This window comes from Sander vitreus, chromosome 5, assembly GCF_031162955.1.
Source record: "Sander vitreus isolate 19-12246 chromosome 5, sanVit1, whole genome shotgun sequence".
Lineage (NCBI taxonomy): Eukaryota > Metazoa > Chordata > Actinopteri > Perciformes > Percidae > Sander > Sander vitreus.
In genome coordinates, this window is record NC_135859.1 from 13,170,566 (window position 1) to 13,194,222 (window position 23,657).

General features: G+C 39.2%; 3 protein-coding genes across 7 annotated transcripts in view; 2 read left to right on the forward strand and 1 right to left on the reverse strand.

Annotated features, from left to right (window-relative positions):
* On the reverse strand, window positions 1–22,646 carry LOC144518082 (L-rhamnose-binding lectin ELEL-1-like). The gene is made up of 8 exons (XM_078250472.1): window positions 22,371–22,646; window positions 22,091–22,171; window positions 5,692–5,907; window positions 4,923–4,958; window positions 4,572–4,622; window positions 3,888–4,029; window positions 3,090–3,250; window positions 1–333 (listed from the first exon to the last, which is right to left on the reverse strand). The coding sequence occupies exons 3-8, from the start codon at window positions 5,720–5,722 to the stop codon at window positions 305–307; spliced, it is 450 nt and encodes a 149-aa protein (XP_078106598.1). The 5' UTR covers window positions 5,723–5,907; window positions 22,091–22,171; window positions 22,371–22,646; the 3' UTR covers window positions 1–304.
* Window positions 12,637–18,857, forward strand: LOC144517547 (GTPase IMAP family member 8-like). Its single transcript, XM_078249630.1, is given in 5 exon segments — window positions 12,637–12,652; window positions 15,079–15,714; window positions 16,589–17,782; window positions 17,912–18,532; window positions 18,535–18,857. Coding segments are annotated over 5 exon segments (2,775 nt in total). The 3' UTR covers window positions 18,843–18,857.
* Window positions 22,636–23,657, forward strand: part of LOC144518081 (GTPase IMAP family member 8-like) — a 9,914-nt gene continuing 8,892 nt past the window's right edge. For 2 of the 5 annotated variants that reach the window (XR_013501994.1, XR_013501993.1), the window contains exon 1: window positions 22,636–22,744. The gene's annotated coding sequence lies outside the window, so the exon portion shown is untranslated. The remainder of the gene's footprint in view (window positions 22,745–23,657) is intronic. The other 3 variants (XM_078250469.1, XM_078250468.1, XM_078250470.1) reach the window with 2 other exon arrangements.

Sequence of the window (23,657 nt, forward strand, 5' to 3'; positions counted from 1 at the left end):
TTTCACAAAATAGGAGAAAAAAAACTTTTATTGACTTAAAATCCTTCTCAAGTAAATGAGCTTAGATATGTTTTACATATTAAGATGCAATAACTAAAACACAACAAACACTTGTGCCTCTTGAAACCGGAGAAACAGCTTGTATTTTAAAGTCTATTATATAAGATTTTTTTCTTCTGTTTTGTGAGACATTAAAAAACAAAAGACAACATGAAGTTTATTCTGAGACTTGAACTCTGATGTTAGAAATGAAGGTGATGTGTCTTCAAGCTGTTTTGTCCACAGTGACAGTTTATAAAAGGCATCAGGCTTCATCTGTTGATTTGTCTTCACCTGCAGATAAAACACAACCAGTGATGAGTGTCAGGATCTTTATATTATATTTATATTTCACAGACAAGAAAACAACTATTTTATACTGTAACAACACATTTAAATGATTTGTGTAATTATTATTTGTAAAGCACCTCAGCCTTTCAACAAGGCAATTTAAAGTGAAGACAGAAAGGCATTAAGGAAAGAAATACAAGACAATATAAAAAGACACATTACAAATGATTATATAGCATTAAAACAAAGTCAAATATAATTAAAAAAGGTTCAAAAAGAATGAAACCGATTGAACAATAAAATAAAAAAAATGAAAGTGCATTGCAAGATATGAATAAATATTCCCAAGTTTAATTTAAACAAAATGCAAACAGAAAAAGTGTTAAGCCCTGATTTAAAATATCTGACAGATGCATTATTTAAAATTTAAAATTAGTTTCAGATATGTGGAGCATAAAAACAGAATGCTGCTTCTCCAGGTTTAGTTTGGAATCTTGGGACAGGAACAGACCTGATCCAGACCATCTAAGACCTGAACCAGGAGATCAGGCAGGACACTACAGGTGAATAGGTAAACATTTTAACTAATAGATATCACCATGACACTTCAGTTGCATTAATACAAGTATTTTTTTCTATTCAAAGTTTTCTGAAATGTTATGTTTACATATGCAAATGAGACATCTTATTAAATATCTGCTAATTTGCATACATTTCAAGAATAGAAATGTGAACAAGTTATGCACACTAAAAGGTATATACGGCATTGTACGAAAACTAGGAGACCTCCGACTGGTCATGTGACATCGGCTACAGAGCTCCGTGCTACAGAGTGGAAGTTGCTAGCTGTTTTTAGGCTGCTACAGCGCCGCATTGTGCTCTGTCAGGTCAGCGGTAGTTGTTGGTTCAGTTACCCGAAAATAGGTGACTATGAGCCGGGTCAAGAGCACCGCAAGCTGCTGGTCGTGGCACTCCATCAGGTCAGTGGTAGTTGGTGGTCTAGTTACCCCAGAATAGGTGACTGTGCGCTGGGTACAGAGCAACGCGTGCTGCAGGTTGTGGTGTTCCGCCAAGTCAGCGGTAGTTGGTTGTTTAGTTACCCCAGAATATGTGACTGTGCGCAGGGTACAATGCACTGCGAGCTGCCGGTCAATTCGGCGGAGATTGCGCTTTAGGAAAGAAAAAGTGAGCGTTATGCGGTGACTAAAGTTAAGTTTAGGCACCAAAATGACTGATAGTTAAGTTTAGAAAAAGATCGTGGTTTGTATTCGGTTGCAAAATGCTAGAAAGGGTAAGCTACACAAAGCAAATCTCTCAAAACATTCCCAAGGAACACACATTTCCTGGGTGAAAGTCTTTTGTTTTCCCCGGGAAGTGAATTCCGCTCCCAGGCTTCGTTATGTATGTTAACAGTACATGTATTCGTATTGAACTGAAACAGTACGGGCGTCTGGGTTCGGTACATGAATTTACATGGAAAATACACGGTATAAAAATAAATAAAACTTGTGTGCAAATTAATTAATGTATTGCAGAACTACTGTTAGATACACGTTTCTTTAGGGACACCTAATCTGTAGCCCTATCTGTATCTTGTTCTTTTCCTAAACCCAAACCAACCCTGTTGTTCTTTTCCTAAACCCAACCAGTTGTTCTTTTCCTAAACCCAACCCGTTCTTCTTTTCCTAATCCCAACCCGCGTGTGACGTAGCCTCGTGCTAATACGTAGCCTCGCAATAACACGCCACTTGGCTTCAGGAAAGTGCCACATGCCACTTAAAGATCTAACTCCTACTGCAAAAAAAACTGTCCAACTTCTCCTCTGTACAGTGCTTAACCAGCCTTTAGATACAGATACAAATAGGGCCAAAAAAATCACTGAAGCAATCAGAATTTACATGTCATCTTCAATGCGCCCATATTCACTCGTAGAGGAACCTGGCTTCAAGTATTTGCTGTATGTAATCGAACCTCGTTACAACATGCCATCAAATCCACACAAGGCAAACTGTAGTCCCTTCAATATACAACCAAACACGGTCATTGATGGAGCACGAGTTGTCAGCTGCACCCTCCGTTTCACTAATGACTGATGGTTGGACTTTGCGTGCTACGGAAAGCTATCTCACGTTGACTGCTCATTTTATTGACTGAGTGGGAAATGAAAGCGTCAGTTCTACAGACGCGCCTGTATGAGCAGCACACAAGCACTCACCTAGCTGAGACGCTACAGGAGGTCATGGCAGAGTGGAAACTAGAAAGGTATGCCTGTCGCACTTAATAGCAAGAATACTTTCTTTTATCTTTTGTGGGGGAAGGTCTCGCCTAAGTAGAATTTTGTTCTGTTATTATTCTATGTAATTTGCACTTTCATAAATAAGAGATGCTGTATTTTCAGTTTTATAGCTGATTGTCTTATTTTGTTTACAAGTTACAGATGGAGTCTGGAGATGATGTGGGATACTTATTGTTTACATCTTACTTACATACATCAGGCTGTTGCAGCTAGCTCAGGGGAGAGACTGTATGACACTAGGTGGTACAGTCTGAGACATGCACAAAAAAAAATTGCCTTCTGCATTTTTGTTTTGCTTTTCCCTCCATTGTACCGAACCGAACCGTGATGTCTGAACCGAGGTATGAACCGAACCGTGACTTCTGTGTACCATTCCACCCCTAATACGAATTACAGTGCTTAACTTAACGAGAACAGGCTGGTGTGTCCATGCATGTGCGTGTGTGTGTGTGTGTGTACGTACAGTCAGGTTTGGTTGGAGGAGGTGGTGGAGGTGGAGGTGGAGGAGGTGGGGGTTTGGCGCAGGTGTAGGACACCTCCAGGTACCGGGTCTGCTCCTTACAGGGATATTCACCAAACACCAGCTCAGTGACGGGGACCTCACAGGACCTCCTGTTAGCACAGCTGCACACAGAAACAGGTGGATTGGTTTACTGCTAACATGGTTTCCTCCATATCCATACAACTCACCAACACTTTCACCTGAAGCCTAAAAAGTTTTACAGCATTTGCTCGTCTATGTCCTGCTGTTAAGACAGACGTGTCTGACTCACTTCTTCTTTTGAGCCATAATGTTTGGTAAATCAAATCTTATTTGGAAAAATGTCTAAACACATAAAGCGAGCCACATGACAAACAACGGGTTTGTATTGTATTTATTTTTTATTTTTAGTTATTAGCGTAGTTCGAAAAGTAAATGGGATTCTGAATGAGGTTTTCTTACTTGTGGACCAGAACCTGAAAGTTCTGTTTTTACTTTGGCTCTCCATATTGTCTCCAAATGCTCTTGTATAGTTTCTTTTTTTATTTTATTCTTCTGTTCTACACCTTTTACTACTGTATATTCATCAGTAGCTACTTATTTCTATCATTGTGCTGCAGCAACAACTGAATTTCCACTCTGTGATCAATAAAGGTTTATCTTTTGTCATTTGTCCCATCATAACCATTTAATTGATTTCTCCTGGTATTTCCTGTCAGCTTGTTATGTAGTTATTCTGCCCTCCAGTGGACATAAAATAGATAAATAGATTTTTCTTACAGATCCTCCACCACCATTTCAGCCCAGGGGAAGGAGCAGTAGCTGTCCGGCCCGTCATCTGGGTAGGGTTTTCCCTCCCCACACCTTGTCCCTACCCCAACCTTATACAGGATGTGATCCAGCTTTATCTTAGCGCCAACATCTGGAGGAGGAGGCGTGAGGAGTACGAAGTGTTAGAACACCACATTTAAATACACACATTTAAATAGTTTTAATGCAAAATATTTGCAGGCGAGTGGGCTATTATTCATTTTCGTGTTGTTTATTTTTCACGCCCCTGGTGTGTAAAGGCCTTTAGATGTTCAGATTGATACCATTCTTGTGAAGCTACAGTCAGCTGCTGGTTATCTTAGCTTAGCTTAGCACAAATACTTGAAACAGGGGGAAACAGCTAGCCTGGCTCTGTCCAAACATAACAAAATCCTCCTGCCAGCTCCTAAGAAAAGCTCACTGATTAACATGATGTATCTGGTTGATCTAAAGAAAAGAAGTGTAAAAACAAGAAATTGCTGTTCTTTACGAGGGATTATGTGGCCCAAGCATATGTCCCAAAATGTTGACCTTTTGCTATAAGGTTAAAGTGAAATTTAGGTTTAAGTCAGTAAGTAAGTAAAAATAAAGTGGTGAGTGACAGAACAGTTCCTATTAGGAGAGAAAGATGAGAGGGTTTCTGTGTTTTCTTACCACATGACATCTTAGCGGTTTCATTGAAACAGGCGTAAATGACCTCTCCCTCTGAAAAACACACACACACACACACACACACACACACACACACACACACACACACACACACACACACACACACACACACACACACACAATTACTGCTCAGTGTTTCCTTGAGTCCTGCACTTTGTTTTCGTCCTTATTTTGTATTTAGAGTCAAAACTAAAATGTTCTGTTTTGATTTTAAAACTTCTGGGTTGAACAGCATGTGGATTCAATTTTGTGAAACTGTGTAAGAAAGAACATTCATTTAAATAAGGACGACATAACCATCAAACTGTAATGTAATATTAATGCTGCACTTACCTGCAGTGCGAGTGAAATACCAAGCGGCAGCCAGCACTGAAAACACAAGACAAGTTAATCTGAGTTACAATTTTCATTAGTTCAACACTATTTTTCACAACATGCATGTAATCAGGCATCACACAGAACCAGTTTATAATAAATGAACATTGAAACATTTCTGCATTTGTGACACTTTGAGATCTGAAGAAAGAGTCAAAATAACAGCTGTCACTGAGGTAAATTAAAGGAGGTATTTACGTAATATCTTCACTCAAAAGATATAAACATAAAATGACCAGCTTTCTAAATACTGAGCATAAAACAACAGACCTTTTTTTTGTTGATTGGAATGGATATGAAAGCTGTTATAAAGATCTGAATGTGACCAGCACAGGTAATGTTTTCAGAAAGTCTAACCTGTATTCTAACCTGAATACATATTCATTAGGAATGTCAACATACATGTAGAAAGTAGCCTACAGGAAAAAAAATGCCGGATATAAAAGTCAAAATTTAATAATTGTTTATGGTCACATTATGGGACAACAGCGTCCAGGGAATGAATTTACATTCTGACATTTACTGTTAACATTTACAACTCTTTCTTTCCAAGCTTGAACACCCAGCAGATTTAAAACACAGTTTTAAGAGTTTAAGAGTTAATACCTTATACTTTACGTTTGAGAACAAAGCATTCAGAATAAAAGCTATAAATTCCACTACTAAAAACCAACCAAACAGGGTTATGAAACGCTGCATGTTTGACTAAAACAGAGAGGAAACTCACCGCCGAAGGCGACCAGCCTCAGTGGGACCATGTTGCCGTCTCTCAGCCTCCTCTTCTGTCTTTCACCTGCAGACAGTCTGACAGTGAAAGCAGCCTCTGGATGTCCAGGTATTTATGTGTCCGTCCTGACAGCAGACATGCAGACGCCTGTCCCGCCGCTGCAGGCATGCAGGGCCTCCTGACCCAGATGTGATGAACATGTAAAACCCTGCAGAGCTGCAGGAGAGAGATCTGTAAAATCCACAGGTTCCTGGACCTTTAACACTTTAAATCCCAGCTGCACCTCATTCTCCTCCATGTTTCTCATTAAGAAGCTCAAAGCTTAAAAGAAAAACATCTGGATCTGTTATCCAGGGGTGGCCTGTTACCAAGGCCCAAATTTACAAAACAAGCGTGTTTTGAGGATCTTATATAGCCTAATTTATACCGCAGTACATATACAAGGTGTATATAGGGGACTTTCATCTTTGTGACAGCTTAAAAACCGACTACAGTGATATTTATACAGTGCACAAACACTGACCCCTTTTCTTTAAGCCCTAGCTGATCAGAAGCTCACTCAGAAGCCACATCTCGTCATTTTCAGCAATTCAAAATGATCTTTCACTGATGCCTGTCTTTTAAGGTGTAAAACAACCAAGCCGATCAGAACTCTGTAGGCGGAATTCGAAGTTAGTAGAAAAATGACAGCAAAATAGTGAGGAGTGTGGCTGAGATGATTGCAGCTGTACAGGTTGTTGTAAGTTGAGTCATAGAAAATATCTCACTAAAAGGAACATATTTGCTTGACATTTTTCTGTGAAAAACTTTAACAACTGTTATTATCCGCATTGACTATTAGATCTGCAAATAACGATCATTTTTATTGTTGATTAATCTGCAGATTATTTTCTTTATTGATTGTCTGGTCTATGATTAATGGTAATTATTGCCAATTCATTTTCTGATAATTGACTACTTGACAATTGTTCAGTTCTGCGCTGAATACTGCACTAGGTGATACATGGCTATGCTAACATGAAAATATGTCAGATTGTATAATAATTGAAAATGAAATGACCGTTCAGTCTGATTGCGATGCTACCATGGTGGATTGTAAAAAAATATACTATATTAGTAAATAATATAACTAAAATCCCTGCACAAAGCATAACACATTAAAACAAAAAATACTGCGGATAATTACATGGTTCTCTTTTTATTTATTCCTAAGAAATATCATTACTTTACCTCATGTATGATTTTGCTTCTAAATTTGAAGGTGGTAGTGCAATGTATATGGTTAACACCTAATTTACACAACAAACTACGGCCTCAAATATCAGCAAAGCATTTAATTAACTTTTGAAGCCAAAACCAAAAGTTCACAGATAATTACTGCTCAAGACCAACTAGGACACCAAAAACTCAAAAAACAAAAGTCACAGCAGGCATCAGCAGCTTTTGAAGCAGTCCAGATGGCGGCCGCAGGCTCATAAATACCAGAGTCCACTGCAGCAGCTCAGCAACAGGAGGCCAACGCCGTTATGAGCTTACATAACTGCCAAGAGCTTTTTCACCGACAAGCAAGTTCAAATGTTTAATGATTTAAGTTTGAATGACTCGTGTTCAGTTAAGACTTGAGAGTTGACAAATTTTAGCACTTATCCTGGGTTCAGTTATTGGTGATCATACATGTTTTTTTTGTTTTGTTACACAGAATATACATATACATTTTACATACATTTGTAATGGACACTGTCAAGGCAGTTTGGAGATTTTAACGAACGAACAAACAATAAAAACTTAAAGCTGGGGTCAGCAGTTTTCTGGAAAAGGCAAAACAAACACCAGAACTGTAAAATGCAGCCGTGCTCCTGCAGCTCTCCCCTCTCTGTCCTCAGCGGCTCCCTTCATACAGTAACCTGTACCAGTAGTCATTCATTTCATCCTGATGCTGTTAAACAGCAGCAATTGTATAAAGATTACCGTGCTGGTGGGCCTGTAAAGCCTTAAAGATGACGTAGACTACTGTGATTCAAGTTCATGTTTATGAATAAAAAGTGCCAATACCGGTGAAGCATTTCAAAGCTGGAGAGAAACTGTAGATAAGCCACAGGATGTCATGCTGTGATTGGCTTGTGATACATGGCTGAATCTGATTGCTTTAACTAACAGTGAAACAGCTGAATCTGATTGACTACCTGACAAGTGAATGCCATGGAACAGCTGATCAATTAGGAGTAATGAAAAAAGGAATTTGAAGTCTTCCTGAAAGAACTTATGCTGAGCTCCATTTGTTGCCAATGCTAGAATAAAATTATTTTCTGTAGGATGTTTTTCCATTGAACCAGTCTTTTACCATCTGGACGGGTGTGCACGCACATCTTGTTTGTGTATGTTTGCACCAACCATCACAGCAAATTCCTTGTAAATGTTATTTACTTGGCAATAAATGTTTTTCTGATTTCTGATCTGTATTTGTGGAACAGTCATTCACAGGCTAATTTAAAGGTTCCATGACATGGTGCTCTTTGGATGCTTTTATATAGACCTTAGTGGTCCCCTAATACTGTATCTGAAGTCTCTTTCCCGAAATCCAGTCTTGGTGCAGAATTACAGCCACTAGAGCCAGTCCCACTATGAGCTTTCCTTAGGATGTGCCATTTCTGCGTCTGTAGCTTTTGAGGAGGAGAGAGGGGGGGCAAGGTGGAGGGTGGGGGTGTGGCCTTGACCAACTGCCACTTTGCTCGTTTGAAAGCTATGATGTCTCTCTCTCATGGGTGGGCCAAATTCTCTGGGCGGGCAAAGCAGAGAAAGGGGAGGTAACCTTTCCCCTTATGACGTCATAAAGGGAAGATTCCAGATTGGCCCATCTGAACTTTTATTTTCTCAAAGGCAGAGCAGGATACCCAGGGCTCGGTTTACACCTATCGCCATTTCTAACCACTGGGGGACCATAGGCAGGCTGGGGGAACGCATATTAATGTTAAAAAACCTCATAAAGTGAAATTTTCATGCCATGGGATCTTTAAAGCCTGAACACAGAGGAGGTGCAGATGTCTAATTTTCTCTCAGACCACTTGATTTACAATATGCTTTAAGGTTATTAGGGAATCTTTGCCCAATGATGCGCCCCATAAAACTGCCTACCCCAACTTCCTTTGGTTCATTTGAACAATGTTTAGAATAATAGGGTGTGGGTGAAGATGTACCAATAAAGATGACCTTTGACCTACAGTCTAACTTCTGAGTCTATAAAGAATCTCACCAGCTATTTTGTTCTCAGTCATGAAAGTGGCCCTGCTTGACTTCCAGCTGAGTTTGTACTGATATCAGCATTTACCTTTATAACCAGGGGTATAAAGACATTTCAGAGCCAAGTTTTTTTTATGTGTGTAAGATTACTATCAATCAATTTAACAAAAACCTAATAGGTGCTGAATATTGGGGGAAAGTATTCTCTTAAATCATTTGGTTTGAGTTTTTTGGTTTGTCATAATATTGGGTTTCCCAACAGAAAAGTCAGCTCCTTCAGAGGTCTCTTTTACAGTCAAACTGCAGGTCAAAGGTCTGTTTTGTTGCAGCGTGACTGTGTGTCGCTGCCAAGTTTGGGTGGATCATGAAAGCAGCAAGGGAAAGCTCTAGATAGGTAGTTTTGCGGTCTGAATTTTTTTTAAATCTAGGTTGAGTGAATAAAAAAACTTGTATAGCTATTGACAGTAGTCTGGCTATTTAAAAATTATAGGTTTGTGCAGGATGTCCTGTGTCACGCTTATGACAATTCTCTCTGACCAATCAGTGGTCTGCAGTGTTTTACTGTAACTCCACCTTCTAGTATCGGCTCAGCTCAGTTGGAACCTAGACAGAGGTGGTACCAATTACTTTCCACACCTTTTGCTAAAGGAAACACAAAAATAATCATTCTCACACCAATGTGTAACGAACTGAACTGGACTGTTGGATGGAAATGTGACTGAAGGTCCCAACCTGAACCAAATTGGCGGTTATATGGTGCACATCAGCCACCAAGACACCCTGTAATCCCCCTATGTTTGCTCGGATTTGATTTATGTTGAGATCTATACTGTACCGACTAAAACAACACATGTTTGTTGTGTAATAACTGCAGAGAAAACCTGTTACAAAGAAAGGAAAAAGACTAGTAATTCCAAAAGACTACTGTACACTTCTCAAAAGTTGGACTAGGAGTGTTTCTGTACTTTTCTTTTTATTGATCACTCAACATACTTGTCTGACATGTCTGGACAGTATATTTTAATGTCAGCACTGGAAGTTAAATTAACTTTGTCCTTTTGCTGAAGAAATAACTTGTCTCAGGTGCGGATATATGTGCAAGTCCACAATCAGGACCATAATGAAAGCAGAGTGCGTTTCTTCTAAGCCATATATGATTATAGTGAGGATCAAAGTCACATTTATTCTTTTCAAATCAGATTTCTTGTTTTCTCCTGACACACCTTTGGTCTCCTTTTTACACTCAGCTCTCAGTGAGTCAGTTATCAGTCTGTACATGTCTTTATTGGAGGGAAAATGACAGCAACAATTTCTGGTGAGTCGACTCAAGATAAATACTAACAAATAAAAATACACACTGAGTGATGAGTTTAAAAGAAACACATGAACAGTGTTATGTAGTATAGAAAAAGAAACATACTAAATGTTCAGTTTAGGTTGAGACCACTACTTTATTTTAAAAAAGGGCAAGTGTGGGTTCCAAGTGGGGGGATCAACCTCACAAATACAAATCAGTATTTGCAATTCAGGAACTGGCCACACATATAATTTGATTTTGAAATAAAGTCGGCAAAAGGTGAGCAGTTTTGATGTATTCTGAAAAAACTGACCTGTATGTAAATTGTTGTTTGTGTGTTTTTGATGATTAGTTGCATGTAGAAGAGTATTGTAGTAGATGGGTGAAAAGTTAAAAAATAAGGTTTCCTTAAAAGGTAATTGATGCTGCCTTTCAATGTGCCAAATCAAGTGAAAGAGAATAAAGACAAAGCCACTAAATTAACCTTGGGTTAGAGTTACTTTTATCACTGCTGGCGGAACACAATGGTCCCCACAGGCTTTAATGATTTTACTTTGAGTATTTCATGTAATGTTTGAATTTTGATGCATGATACAGCAGTTGTCATCTTCCTGTTCTCTATAATAGATTGTATTTTGTCAGAGATATTCTGTTTCTGGCTCTTTAATGGCCTCTTGTGACCATCTGAGTGTCAGCACCTCTTTTGGGTGTGGTCAGTTGTATGCCTGTGTTAAACTGGTTCATTGCCTTGTATAAGTGATTTGCTGTTAGGGTTAAGGGTTAGTAGGGTTATGCATACTGTGAGGAAGGCCAATGGCCAAAATGTGACAGCAAAGATGTTTTAATAAAATATAAAGCTCTGAAGGCATTGTTTGCTTGAATGGTGGGCCACCTTTTTTTCTACTTTTCAACCAATATTTTAGTTGTTTGTACGTTGACTTAATCTATACCTGTACTTTAGGCGCTAGTATAAAAAAACATGACATTGATTTTCACAAAGATACATTTTATTTTAGAGTACTATTGAAGTGCTGATTATGTGTATATGTGTAATTTAATTATATTATTATTACATTTATTAAGGTTTTATTTTTGAAGTCCATTTTTTCAACAAACCCAGTGTTTCATTTTTTTTTAAATGTTGGTAAGATGCTGAATGATCTCCTACTCTTTCACAGTTGTCTCCAGTCTAAGAAAGGGTTTGCAAAGCACTCCCAGAGTGATTGTGTGCAGCTGGATGTGAATGTGAAGCAGGAAAGTACATGCTTTGTCTTATTCAATTAATAGAGCAGAAGCTGTTCTAGATAAGATTTTGAATTTTTGGCTACACTGCAAAAATCAAATGCAATACAGTCATGTGAAAAAATTAGGACACCCATGCTAAAGTTGACTAAAAAGAGGAATAAAAAAATCATCTTTTGGACATTGATCTTAATGCCTTAATTAAAAAAAATAGGAAAAATCCAATCTTTAAGGACACAAATTTTCTTTGTGAATGAATAATGTAGCATGAATAAATAAATGTTCTTCCTTAAAATACAGGGGGCAATGTAAGTACACCCCTATGTTAAATTCTCATAGAGGCAGGCAGATTTTTATTTTGAAAGACCAGTTATTTCATGGATCCAGGATACTATGCATCCTGATAAAGTTCCCTTGGCCTTTGGAATTAAAATAGCCCCACATCATCACAGACCCTTCACCATACCTAGAGTTCCAAGGGAACTTTATCAGGATGCATAGCATCCTGGATCAATGAAATAACTGGTCTTTAAAAATAAAAATCTGCCTGCCTCTATGAGAATTTAACATAGGGGTGTACTTACATATGCCCCCTGTATTTTAAGGAAGAACATTTATTTATTCACGCTACATTATTCATTCACAAAGAAAATTGGTGTCCTTAAAGATTGGATTTTTCCTATTTTTTTTAATTAAGGCATTAAGATCAATGTCCAAAAGATGATTTTTTTATTCCTCTTTTTAGTCAACTTTAGCATGGGTGTCCTAATTTGTTCACATGACTGTATGTGTATGTTTTTCTCAAAGACAACAAGAAGCTAAATTCATTAAAATTTTTGTCATGCTGTTGCATTGATTTCTACATCTATAAAGTGTATGGAGTGTCAAAGCATGTTCAAAAACACTGTAATAAGAATCAATAAGACATGCCATTATATTTACTGTGATATCTGAAGAAACGCTGTCATTCAGTACCTATCATTCACCTTCATCCTTTATCAAGTAACATACATTATATATTTTTAAAAGAAAGATTTCTCTCCCACCCTTTCAGTAATGCATATTTGAGTTAATATAGTTGTTTTAATTTGTAATTTGTATTGTGTTTCTCATAACAGTCAGCAGCTTCTCTGGTGTAATGTCTCTCTTGTGAGTGACAGTGTGACAGGATGGCTGAAACATTTGGTGAGTCCAGTGAAGCTTTATATTACAAATATATACAGACTCTACAAAATTATTTAGATGTACTGTATGTTTGAGTTCAACTATTACAGTATGTTTTACAGTGACTTGTGATGAAGTGACTTAGTATGGGGTATATATACCTCCGCCAAGGAGGTCATGTTTTTGCGTTCGGTTTGTCCGTTTGTTAGTTGGTTTGTTTGTCTGTCAGCAGGATTACGAAAAAACTATGGCCCGATTTTTATAAAACTAGCTGTATGGGTGTAGCATGGTAGCCTGGTCCTACCAGACTCTCGTACATTTCATTTGTACAGAGTCTGGCCTCTCTCCATTGACAAGTGTTAACTTCCTTGAAGGCAGGTACTCTGTTGAAGTTTAAAACTATTGGATCTGCCCAGAGCCACTCTGGATCTGCCATAACCAATCGCTAACGTTTGGTCGTGACGTATGTCATGCGCATGTGCAGCAAGAGGGGAGACCGACAACAACTATCGGCTTATATTTAGCATTAGCATTGCTAGTGTTAGCCTTAGCCAACTCCTTCACCACTAACGGAGCGAGCTGGAAAATCTAACTTTTCCCATGATGTTGTGGAGGGCCACAACATCATGGTCACCAACAAAACCCAGCAAAGATTGTTCTTGCTCGGGCTTTAACTTCTGGATATTCGGCAGCGTTGCTGCCACAACGGACCGAATGGCTTCACTCGCATCTTTCTAGCGCACGTCCTCAACGTCATCGTTCTCAGCCACTCCCTCTGTTCGCTGATTGGACCGCCAAATATTTGACCAGAGAAAACCTAAGAAAACCAGGGTTAACAAAACTAACCCTAACCCGCAAACCCAGACGGAGTACTGAAGGGAAATGAAAATTGAGCGGAAGTCAGTAGGAGGGCAGAGCCAGGCTAGTAGCATGGGCCAAGGAAGAACCCATTACATTTTGGAGTGGATCCAAATCACAGGGTGTATACACAAACTATTTTTCGCTTTCATTAACATTGCGAGAATGGGGGGGGAATAATCGTAAAACTGCGTTCCCGACTGGGAATATTCACACTGCCTTGGCTTACGTCTGCACTCTCCAAGTGCCCTTGTAGTTGCTAAAAATGCATCAGTTTCTCCCAGTGTTTTAAAAATGTTGGTAGGAAGCTGAACGAGAAACACTGTGCACTTCACCTCTAATGGCTTTTTAGATGCCTTTGAGCAAGGCACTGAACCTCTTACTCTTGCATAGTTGTCACCAGTAAAATAATCCATTTGCACTGCACAGCTCCCAGATAAGAGTGATTGTGCGAAGCTGAATGTGAAGTAGGCCATAGGTTAACGTTTTTTTAAATCATGTTTCAAATATCACCAAAGTTGTGTAATTATTTAGCACTTTTTAGAATTATATGAATGTGGTTAATATGTACATTCAGAGGATACTGAATCAGTAGCACATTAATTGTACGGTTTACAAACAACTGAGGATACAGGTATGGCTCTTGGGTAGAAAAAATATTGCCCCTCTATTAAACAATAGTTATTACTGTCATAAGCAGGCTTATTATAAAATACATGTGAATGAATTATACATTTCTGTCCCCTTACAGTGTCAGATAAAGTGCAGCCTGTGAATCGCCGCAGCAGCTATGAACTCCTGTCACCTTTTAGTAAGTCAAAGTGGAGTCAGATTGATTTTGTTTTTTCATAAGATCTGAATCTCCGGTGTTTCATAGGTTGTGGGTACCATCTGTAAGGCCAAACAGTGAAATTACAATTTCTACGTCTGTCATGTGATGCCATAAAAATGTTTTTCTAAAGACTTACATGGTAATAGAGACGTCACAACCCCCGCACCATGAGTCGTTTCACTATCAGAATTTGATCTATTTGGCCCGATAGAGTCGCACGATTAAATCATTTAATCACCATTCAAGTTAGCGGAGCGACCGGCAGAGGCCTCTAATACGCCTTGAACTTTTTTTAAGCAGTTGAACTTTTTTGGCTTCATGCGCCACTATGCAACTCTCATAGGATGATGGGGGCTTCGCCTAGAATGCCGTATGCAGATTATTTTTTTTATACATTCATGCCATGTGGCTCCAGTTCTGGCACCGAAATTCTCCCAGGGGTCCAAAGCTCCTGTGCTAGCAGTGTAAACATCAACACTCCCCCAGTGCTTCGAGCTCCCAGTCCTGGCAGCATGGCTAACTGAGCTAACTAGCTGACATCAGCTACAGTTATAGTTATAGTTATATATAAGTCAGAGTAGCATCACAATGATTTTGAAGCTGTTATTTTAAGGTATACAAAGAAATTACGTAATGTTGCTTTAAAGGAGGTGACTACATCCCCCCATCTTTAGAGAAAGTCTGAGACTACTAATGACCCAACAAGGTGATGTTCTACCAGGGATTCCTTTGATAATCTTTGATGTTTTCTTTTCAGTGTCGGAGCTGAGGGTTGTTCTGCTGGGGAACAGCTGGTCTGAGAGGAGTTCAGTGGGGAACTTCATACTGGGAGAGACTGTGTTCAACACTGAGGAAGAACCAGACCGCTGTCTGACAGTGAGGGGACGGTTAAAGGAGAAAAGAATAGTTGTCATCAACACTCCAGATCTGCTGCTTCCCAACATCTTCCAACACAAAGTAGCAGAACATGTAGAAAACTGTGTGAGACTCTCTGATCCTGGACCTCATGTGTTCCTGCTGGTTCTACAATCTGAAGACTTCACTGAGAAACAAAAACAGAGACTCTGGCGAGTCATGAAACTCTTTAGTGATCGATCATTTGATCATTCACTGGTTCTGATTTCAACACCCAGAGAGGAGAGTTCAAGTGTCAGGGAAAACTATGACCCCTTAAAAAACACCATCAGAATTTGCAGAGACAAGTACTTATGGAAGAAGACCACTGAACTTCCAGAGCTGCTGGAATGCTTGGACCAAATTGTGAAGGAGAACCGAGGAGACTATGTGAGCTGTGAAGTCTTTGCAGATCCAGCATCTGCTTTACCCGTTGATCACCAAAAACTGAAAAAACAGGAAGCAATCTCTGCTATCTCGGACACTGTTAAAGTTACCGGTAAGTGAAAAGCACTTTAAAGAATGTTCACCATAGTGTCATGGCCAAGGTGGTAATTAATGATGTGAAAGAAATTAATTTAATAACTTAACATTAATGAATAAATGAAATCTAGGGATTGACCGATATGGATTTTTTAGTGCCGATGCCGATTTTTTTTCATCAGCCTTAGCCGATGACCGATACGGGCTGCCGAGTTTCTTGAGCCGATATTTGGAGCCTGATATATCGGCCGGCCGATAAAATCGGTCTATCACTAATGAAATCTGAATGAATTAAGTAAAGATTGAGTTTATAAATAAAGACATACTTTTCCTATCCAGATTAAAAAGTAGTTAACTTCCTAAGGAAGTACACATTTTTTCTGTCCCTTTTCATCATAACTGTTTCCAGATACTTATAATGTTCTACAAACTCAATGCCAGTCATTTTGATAAAGGTCTGAGATGGAGGGAGAGATGATTTCCTAAATCGATGACCATATCTTTGGTTTTTGTAAGATTTGATTAGAGACAGGTCTCATCACACTATTTGACAAACTCATCTACAACTGGCCCATGCTCAGATTCATCTTTATGAATGAAAATGAATCTGAGCATGGGCCAGTGGTAGATGAGTTTGTCAAACGGTGTGATGAAGAAGGACACACACACTTTACGCTCTTGGCCTGATTTGGCGTCACGGCTGGTGTGATCCCTTCACAAGATGGCCTCTAGTATTAACTTATTTATGATGGTACATAAGCTTTTACTAGTTGTGAATATCAGTTAGTTTCTGTTAGACTGATACATCTTACAAATTAAGTACAGGTTCTGGTTTGAATTACTACATCAATTATTTTCCACACATTCTCTCTCTCTTTGTTGAATTACAGAATCTGCACTCAGGATCGTCCTGTTGGGGAAAAGTGAAGACAAAAAGACAAGACTTGTAAACTTAATCATTGGTCAAGGGGTTCATTTCCAAAAAAATTCTACAGTCACGCAATCTGTGGTTACCTATGGGGAGTGGAAAGAACAATCTGTAACAGTAGTTAAAACCCCCAACATCTTCAGTCTGCCTGTGGAAGCAGTGAAGGAAGAGATGAAGGAAGGTGTGACTCTTTGTCCACCTGGACCAAATGTCCTGCTGCTGTTAGTCAAACCATCTACATTCACAGAGAGGAAGACAGAAAGATTGAAGTTCACTCTTAGTTTGTTTGGTCAAGATGCCTTTAAACACTCAATGGTCATCTTGACACATAACGGGATTGAAAGTATGTCTGTGAATCAGTTGCTTCAAGACTGTGGAGGAAGACAGTACAGCATGTTGAAAGATGACCAAAGACAGTTAATGAAGAAGATTGAGAGGGTTGTATGTCATAGCAAAGGAACCTTCCTGACCTTCACTGGAGAGACCATCAAACCAATGTCTGAATACATCAGACCAGCTTTAAACCTGGTTCTGTGTGGGAGGAGAGGAGCAGAGAAGACTTCAGCAGCCAAGGCCATTTTAGGTCAGACAGAGCTTCATTCAGTTTCCAACTCATCAGAGTGTGTTAAACATCAGGGAGAGGTGTGTGGACGTTGGGTTTCCCTGGTGGAGCTGCCTGCCTTGTATGGAGAACTTCAGGAGGCAGTGATGGAGGAATCATTCAGGTGTATCTCCCTCTGTGATCCTGAGGGCGTCCATGCCTTCATCCTGGTCCTACCTGTGGGTCCCCTCACTGATGAAGACAAGGGAGAGTTACAGACCATCCAGAACACTTTCAGCTCTCCAGTCACTGACTTCACCATGATTCTGTTCACTGTGGAGTCAGATCCTACAGCTCCAGCTGTTGTTAATTTTCTTAAGGAAAACAAGGACATCCAGGAGCTTTGTCAGAGCTGTGGAGGAAGATATGTTGTTCTCAACATCAAGGACCAGCAGCAGATCCCAGAGCTGTTGGACACTGTGGAGAGGGTGAGGGCACCTAAGGGTTCACCATGTTCCTATACAACAGAAACATTAACATATGCCAAAAAAGAGAAAAACAACACCACACTACAGGCTGAACCTGACAAACAGAAAACAAAGACCACGTTAAGCTGTAAGTATACAAAATTATTTCATCCTGCGTTGATGTACAACTCTTTGTTATAAACAATGTTCTATACATTGGGCTCTGGAACCTTTAACTGTCGCCATTTAAAGTAACTCCAGGTTTTTTATTCCCCAGGTGATGATGAGAAGCAGAGCCCAGAGTGTCTCAGGATTGTGCTGATAGGGAAGACCGGCTGTGGAAAGAGCTCTACAGGAAACACCATTCTAGGAAGTAAAGCGTTCAGAGCTGCATCAAGCCAAAGATCAGTCACCAAAGAGTGTCAGAAAGCAGAGACTGTAGTGGAAGGTCGTCCTGTCGCTGTAGTCGACACTCCTGGTCTGTTTGACACAACTTTGTCCCATGAAGAGGTTAATGAGGAGATGGTGAAATGCATCAGTCTTCTGGCTCCAGGACCTCATGTCTTCCTGTTGGTGTTACAAATTGGCAGACTCACCACAGAGGAAAAGGACACATTAAAACTTATCAAGGACGTCTTTGGAAAAAAATCTGAAAATTTCACCATCATTCTTTTCACAAGAGGAGATTCACTGGAACATGAGGAGCAGTGTGTTGAGGAATACATTCAAGAAGAATGTGATGATTCCTTTAAGAAACTGATTGCTGACTGTGGAGGAAGATACCATGTGTTCAATAACTATGATGAACAAAACCAAACGCAAGTTATTGAGCTGATAAACAAGATTGACACCATGGTGGAGAAAAATGGAGGTGGCTGCTACAGCAATGAGATGCTGCAAGAGAAGTGGAGAAGATCCTGAAAAACATGGAAGGAGCGATGCAGAGAGAGCGAGAGGAACTCGAAAGACAACATGGAGAAGAAATGAAAGAAATGGAAAAAAGAATGTTGGCAAAGAGGGCAGCAACTGAACAGGAGAGAGCATTGAGAGTCAGACAGCTCGAAGAAATGAGGGAAGAAATTTACAAGGAGCTTGAGAAGAGAAAGAAAGGAAAAGAAAAAAGCAAGAAGATAGAAAGCAATTACAACAGGAAGAAAATGAACAACGGGAGTGGGAAGAAAAGCTTAACATTTTGCAGAAACAAATAAAAATAAATTCTGCATCAGATGAAGAAAAGAGAACTGAGCTACATCAGAGTAGAGAAAATATGAGAAAGGAACGAGAAGCTCAGGAGAGGGAACGAAAAGAATATTGGGAAAAACGCCGCAGAGAAAAGGAAGATAGAGAGCAGGAAAAAAACAAGACTCAAAGAGCTCAAAATGAAATACGAGCAGGAGAGAGAAAAACATGAGAACAAAATAAAAAGTGAAGATCAAAACAGAAGAGAACAGGAGGGAAACGGAATAAAAGAGTTAGAGGAAAAATATACCAAAATAATGGATGATATGAACACGAAATATGAAGAGGAGGCTAGAAAACAAGCGGAAGACTTCAATGAATTCAGACAGAAATACATCAGGAACTTTGCAGGTTTGATGGAAGAGCATATGGAAGAAAAGGAGGCACTGAAGCAAGAGCACAGCAAGGAGTATAAACTGCTAGACGATCTTTCAAGTCATAAAGAAACAACGCTAAAAGAAGAACTCAGAGAAAAAGAAAGAAAAATCAAAGAAATGGAGACAGCACAAGAACAACTAATAAGTGGTTTAAAAGATAACTATAAAACCAACAAATGCATCATCCTCTGATAACTGCTTCTCGAACAGTCGATGGACATACTAACATAAGACTTATGCGTGCATGCATACAATGTGCAAATTGCTTGCTGTAAGGTGTGCAAAATAGACGTTATTATTAGTTACATTTAACAGATGTATTGTGTTGCGTAAAGGGGAAAATCTAAAGTAAAACACCGACACGATGTAGCTTCAGTAAAATCCAATGTTGTAATGGACATGTAAGAAAAACATGCCCCTACACAGTCCGAACGAGGCATTAGCAATCTAAAACAGATCAACAAATCACAACTGGTACTTAAAACGAGAAACAAATGGAAACCTATAGGGAAATAAAGAAATACTGCAAAATGTAGTTTCAAGTGCATTTTCTTAGAATACAACATTGAAAATCTGTATGCCAACCCAACCCAACCCAATGTAATTCTGCTAAGTAAAACACATTACATTCATTATTAATTTCACTTGTTTCATTTTAAACAAATTGTATATCCGAAGACAATACACATTTTCTATAGGCTCAGTCTGCCACTTGTTTTTGCCACACAAAAACAAGTCCAATGCTGGTTCCATGGTATCAGAATTTTTAATAGTTGTCATGAAAACATGAATTGGTCATGTGACAAGGGCTGGGAAGATTGGCAGAACAGGCAGCCAAGTGACAGTACTCTGATCCAATAGAAATCATAATTGTCAGATTGACAGCACTCTAGCCCATGGATTAGGGGGGCCAATCATATTTCAGGGGGGGGCAGGTGCCACCCTGTGCCCTTCTAGCCCCGCCCCTGTTCAGAAATACAGCATCTTTATCACTATTACAATTGCACTTTAGAGTTACAGAGCATATTCATTAAGACACAAACACAATGACAATGACAGATGTACTGTAAAAATGTGTATTGTTCCCATGTTAGCTTTACATAAGAAAATATTTAATTCTAATCATATATTGTATGTACACCTTTGACATACAGGGCTCCGTCCAAAATCGCATACCATGCCCTGCATACTCAATATGTATTTGATTTCAACACACTTTTTTGTGAATAAACAGTAGTATGCATCTTGTCGGATGCACTGAGCTGTAATTACCACTACACTTCCCGAGAGTCTCAGATCTCAGATCAGATCTACTGGCATCGCCCAACTGCTTCAAGTCCACCACCATTGTGCCCCTACCGAAAAAAAAGTACTGTGACCTGCTTAAATGACTTTCGTCCTGTGGCACTCAGCCCAGTTGTGATGAAGTGCTTTGAAAGGATACTCCTGTCCCACATCAAGAGAACCATCCCAGCCACCCTGGACCCATTACAATTTGCGTATCGACAGAACCAGTCCACTGACGATGCTGTCAACGCCACCATCCACACAGGCCTCATGCTTCTTGAAAGCAAAGACACATATGTGAGAATGCTATTTATTGACTACAGCTGAGCATTTAATACGGTCAAACCATACAGACCTTCTTACAAACAGACAACGGACATCTGACATCAGAACTGTAAGCACAGGGACCCCACAGGGTTGTGTGCTGAGTAGCAACTTCTACATATTTACCACTGTAAATATAATAATAATAATAATAATAATAATAATAATAATAATAATTACCACTCTCCACTGAGAGTGTCATCACCAGCTCCATCACATTGTGGTATGGAGACAGCACTGCTCGGGACAGGAAGGCTTTCCAACATGTTATAAAAACTGCACTACTCATCTGTGGAGCTAGACTGGGTAAACCCAGCCCGATCTGCCCGGCGATTTGATTTCGCCCTGCAATCTTAAAAGATTGAGCTTGGTCTGGTGATAGCTAGACTACTGTGGAGCAGCCCTACAGGACTACAGGACATGTACACCACCAGGGTCATCAGGAGAGCCCACAACATCATTAAAGACAATACACACTCACAACACAGTTTCTACACACTCCTGCCCTCAGGAAGGCGCTACAGGAGTGTGAAAGCACGAACAACAAGACTCACAAACAGCTTCTATCCACAGGCCATCAGACTCCTCAACTCTGCACTATCCCTCCACACACACTCCATCTTCCCCTCCTAGTCTCCTGGACTCACACCATATACAGAGCTGCTAGGCACAGTGCACTTATATGCACTTTATCCATTTTTTATATTTTTTTCAAATATTTATTACAACTTTTTATTGTTTGTTTAAGCTTTATTGTATTATTCTCCTTTTTTATCCATTGTGTCTTCACTGTGCATATGACAAATAAACCTCTTGAATCGTAATGCTTATCTTAATGGAAAGGGTAGCCTAATTAACTAGTCCAACGGTCACAGGTGACAAAATCACAGATTTCTAAGATGTAGAAATGTAAATTGAAGCATTATTGACGTTACAGAGCTGCCTTGGTCGCTGTCAGTTTTTCTGTTATGACTATTGTTGTTACTACTGCATTGCATTGTGAGATGTAGAGGCCACATACTCTATTTAATAGTCCATGCGCATACTTTTTTAGCCTACTAAATAGCATGTTGGAATAGTGATTTGTGTTTGTGCCTTGCACTCAAGTATAGGCTGTGTAGGCTTGTTTTGGCCTACCTGGCCAAGTAGCTGGTACAACCATAAGAGTTAGTGGTAGGCTAATTAAATCTAATACACCTACCAACAAAACTTATTTTAACAGTACTAACCTGTGCTGTGACAATACCAACTTAACCATACCCATGGCAACTGAGCAAACTCCAACTGCTGAAGAAGGCCATGAGATGTGTCTAAGAAAAAACCCAGTAAAGAGACCTTGTGATGAGAAATTTTGTCAAACAAATATATTTGTTTTATACAATATATATAATGCAAATATATAATAATAATAATAATAATAATAGAAACGTATTAAGTGCATGATTGCAAATTATTGTAATTGCTGTAAAATAGTCTAGCATTTGTAAAGTTAAATTACAGATAACAAACCTTTGTCAAATGCTTCTGAAAATGGTTCATCTGCAGGTACAAAAAACAACACAGAAACAGAAGTGAACTTTACGTTATCCCATACCTATATGTCTGTATACACACACAGTACATTTTAAATATACAACATAGAGCTTATTAATAGTAAATATCAGCAGGTCAAGTTTTAAAAAGTACAAAGCTCTTTGCAAATGAGACACTGACACTCAATCAAACCAATCTGTCGCTAATCTACACAAACAGCCTACTCCTCCAGTAGCCTAGTTATAGCTTTAAAAAAATGTTTGGCTCCTGGTGAACTTGACGCCCTTCCTCCTGACCGTTTATTCCTTTCACTTTTACTCTTGTTTGTGTCGCAGCAAGAAATCCAGTAGGTAAGTAAACTCGACCAAAACTAAACGAAAAAAGAAAAATAACCAAGTAATTAAAGTAAAAGTATCGGTATGGTTGATGAGTTAATAGAGTTAATAAAAAACAATAATAGATACTGTATATGTGGAAGCATGTAGGTTTACTGTATTAACATGTATATGTGTAGTATGTCGGTTGTGACCAGCCAAGTTAATGGTATTTATGTTTGAATCGGAAATAAACGACACCCATCCACCAGTCTGTGAGAAAACGAGGAAGATACTCTTCTGTGGTACGGTTATGATTTTACATGTTTTTTTATCCTCTAAAATCTCTCTGAAATGAGGAGATTAACTGAGACGACTGTAACAAATGGTTATGTTACATTAGGCCGAAGTGAAGTGTCGAGACGCCATTTCAGATAAGACGAGGAAGTCAATCCTCTCTTGGTATCTGATCGCCTGTGGTTTCAGTGTGAACGTGCAGCAATATTAGGCTACATGTGAGAGACTCAGCGTGAACTCCTATTAGACTATTCTTATTACTTTGAAAGTAGATGACTTATATCGCAGATATAGCCATGGCCGCGGGAACTAGGGGTGCGGAGGGTGCTGCAGCGAAAGGACAAACTACTACAACCATAATAAAAAAATAAAAAAATACTTTTAATAAATTGATTATTAATATAAATCTAATTCCTTTCATTACAAATTAAATGTAATACATTTTAAAATCTGGTAAGTAAGAGATAAACACATAATTTGATTAGAATGAATCTGCTGATTTTGCCAAGAGCAAGGCGTGCTGTGCGCCTCTGACACTCATTCATGAATGAAGATAGTTGTGGAAACTTTCCCAGCTGGTCAACAGTACAGAAGTTAGCTAACCATGGCACAAAAGCGCATTTTGGATTTCTTTATAAATCAACCACAGGCT

Excerpts from the sequence above, each read along its gene's own strand:
- LOC144518082 (XM_078250472.1), bottom strand. The coding sequence starts at position 5,722 with ATGGTCCCACTGAGGCTGGTCGCCTTCGGCG. Across the intron at positions 4,959-5,691 it reads GAGGCTGGTCGCCTTCGGCG|TGCTGGCTGCCGCTTGGTAT; the intron begins GTGAGTTTCCTC and ends TTGTGTTTTCAG. Across the intron at positions 3,251-3,887 it reads GAAATGGTGGTGGAGGATCT|CTGTGCTAACAGGAGGTCCT; the intron begins GTAAGAAAAATC and ends TTCTGTGTGCAG.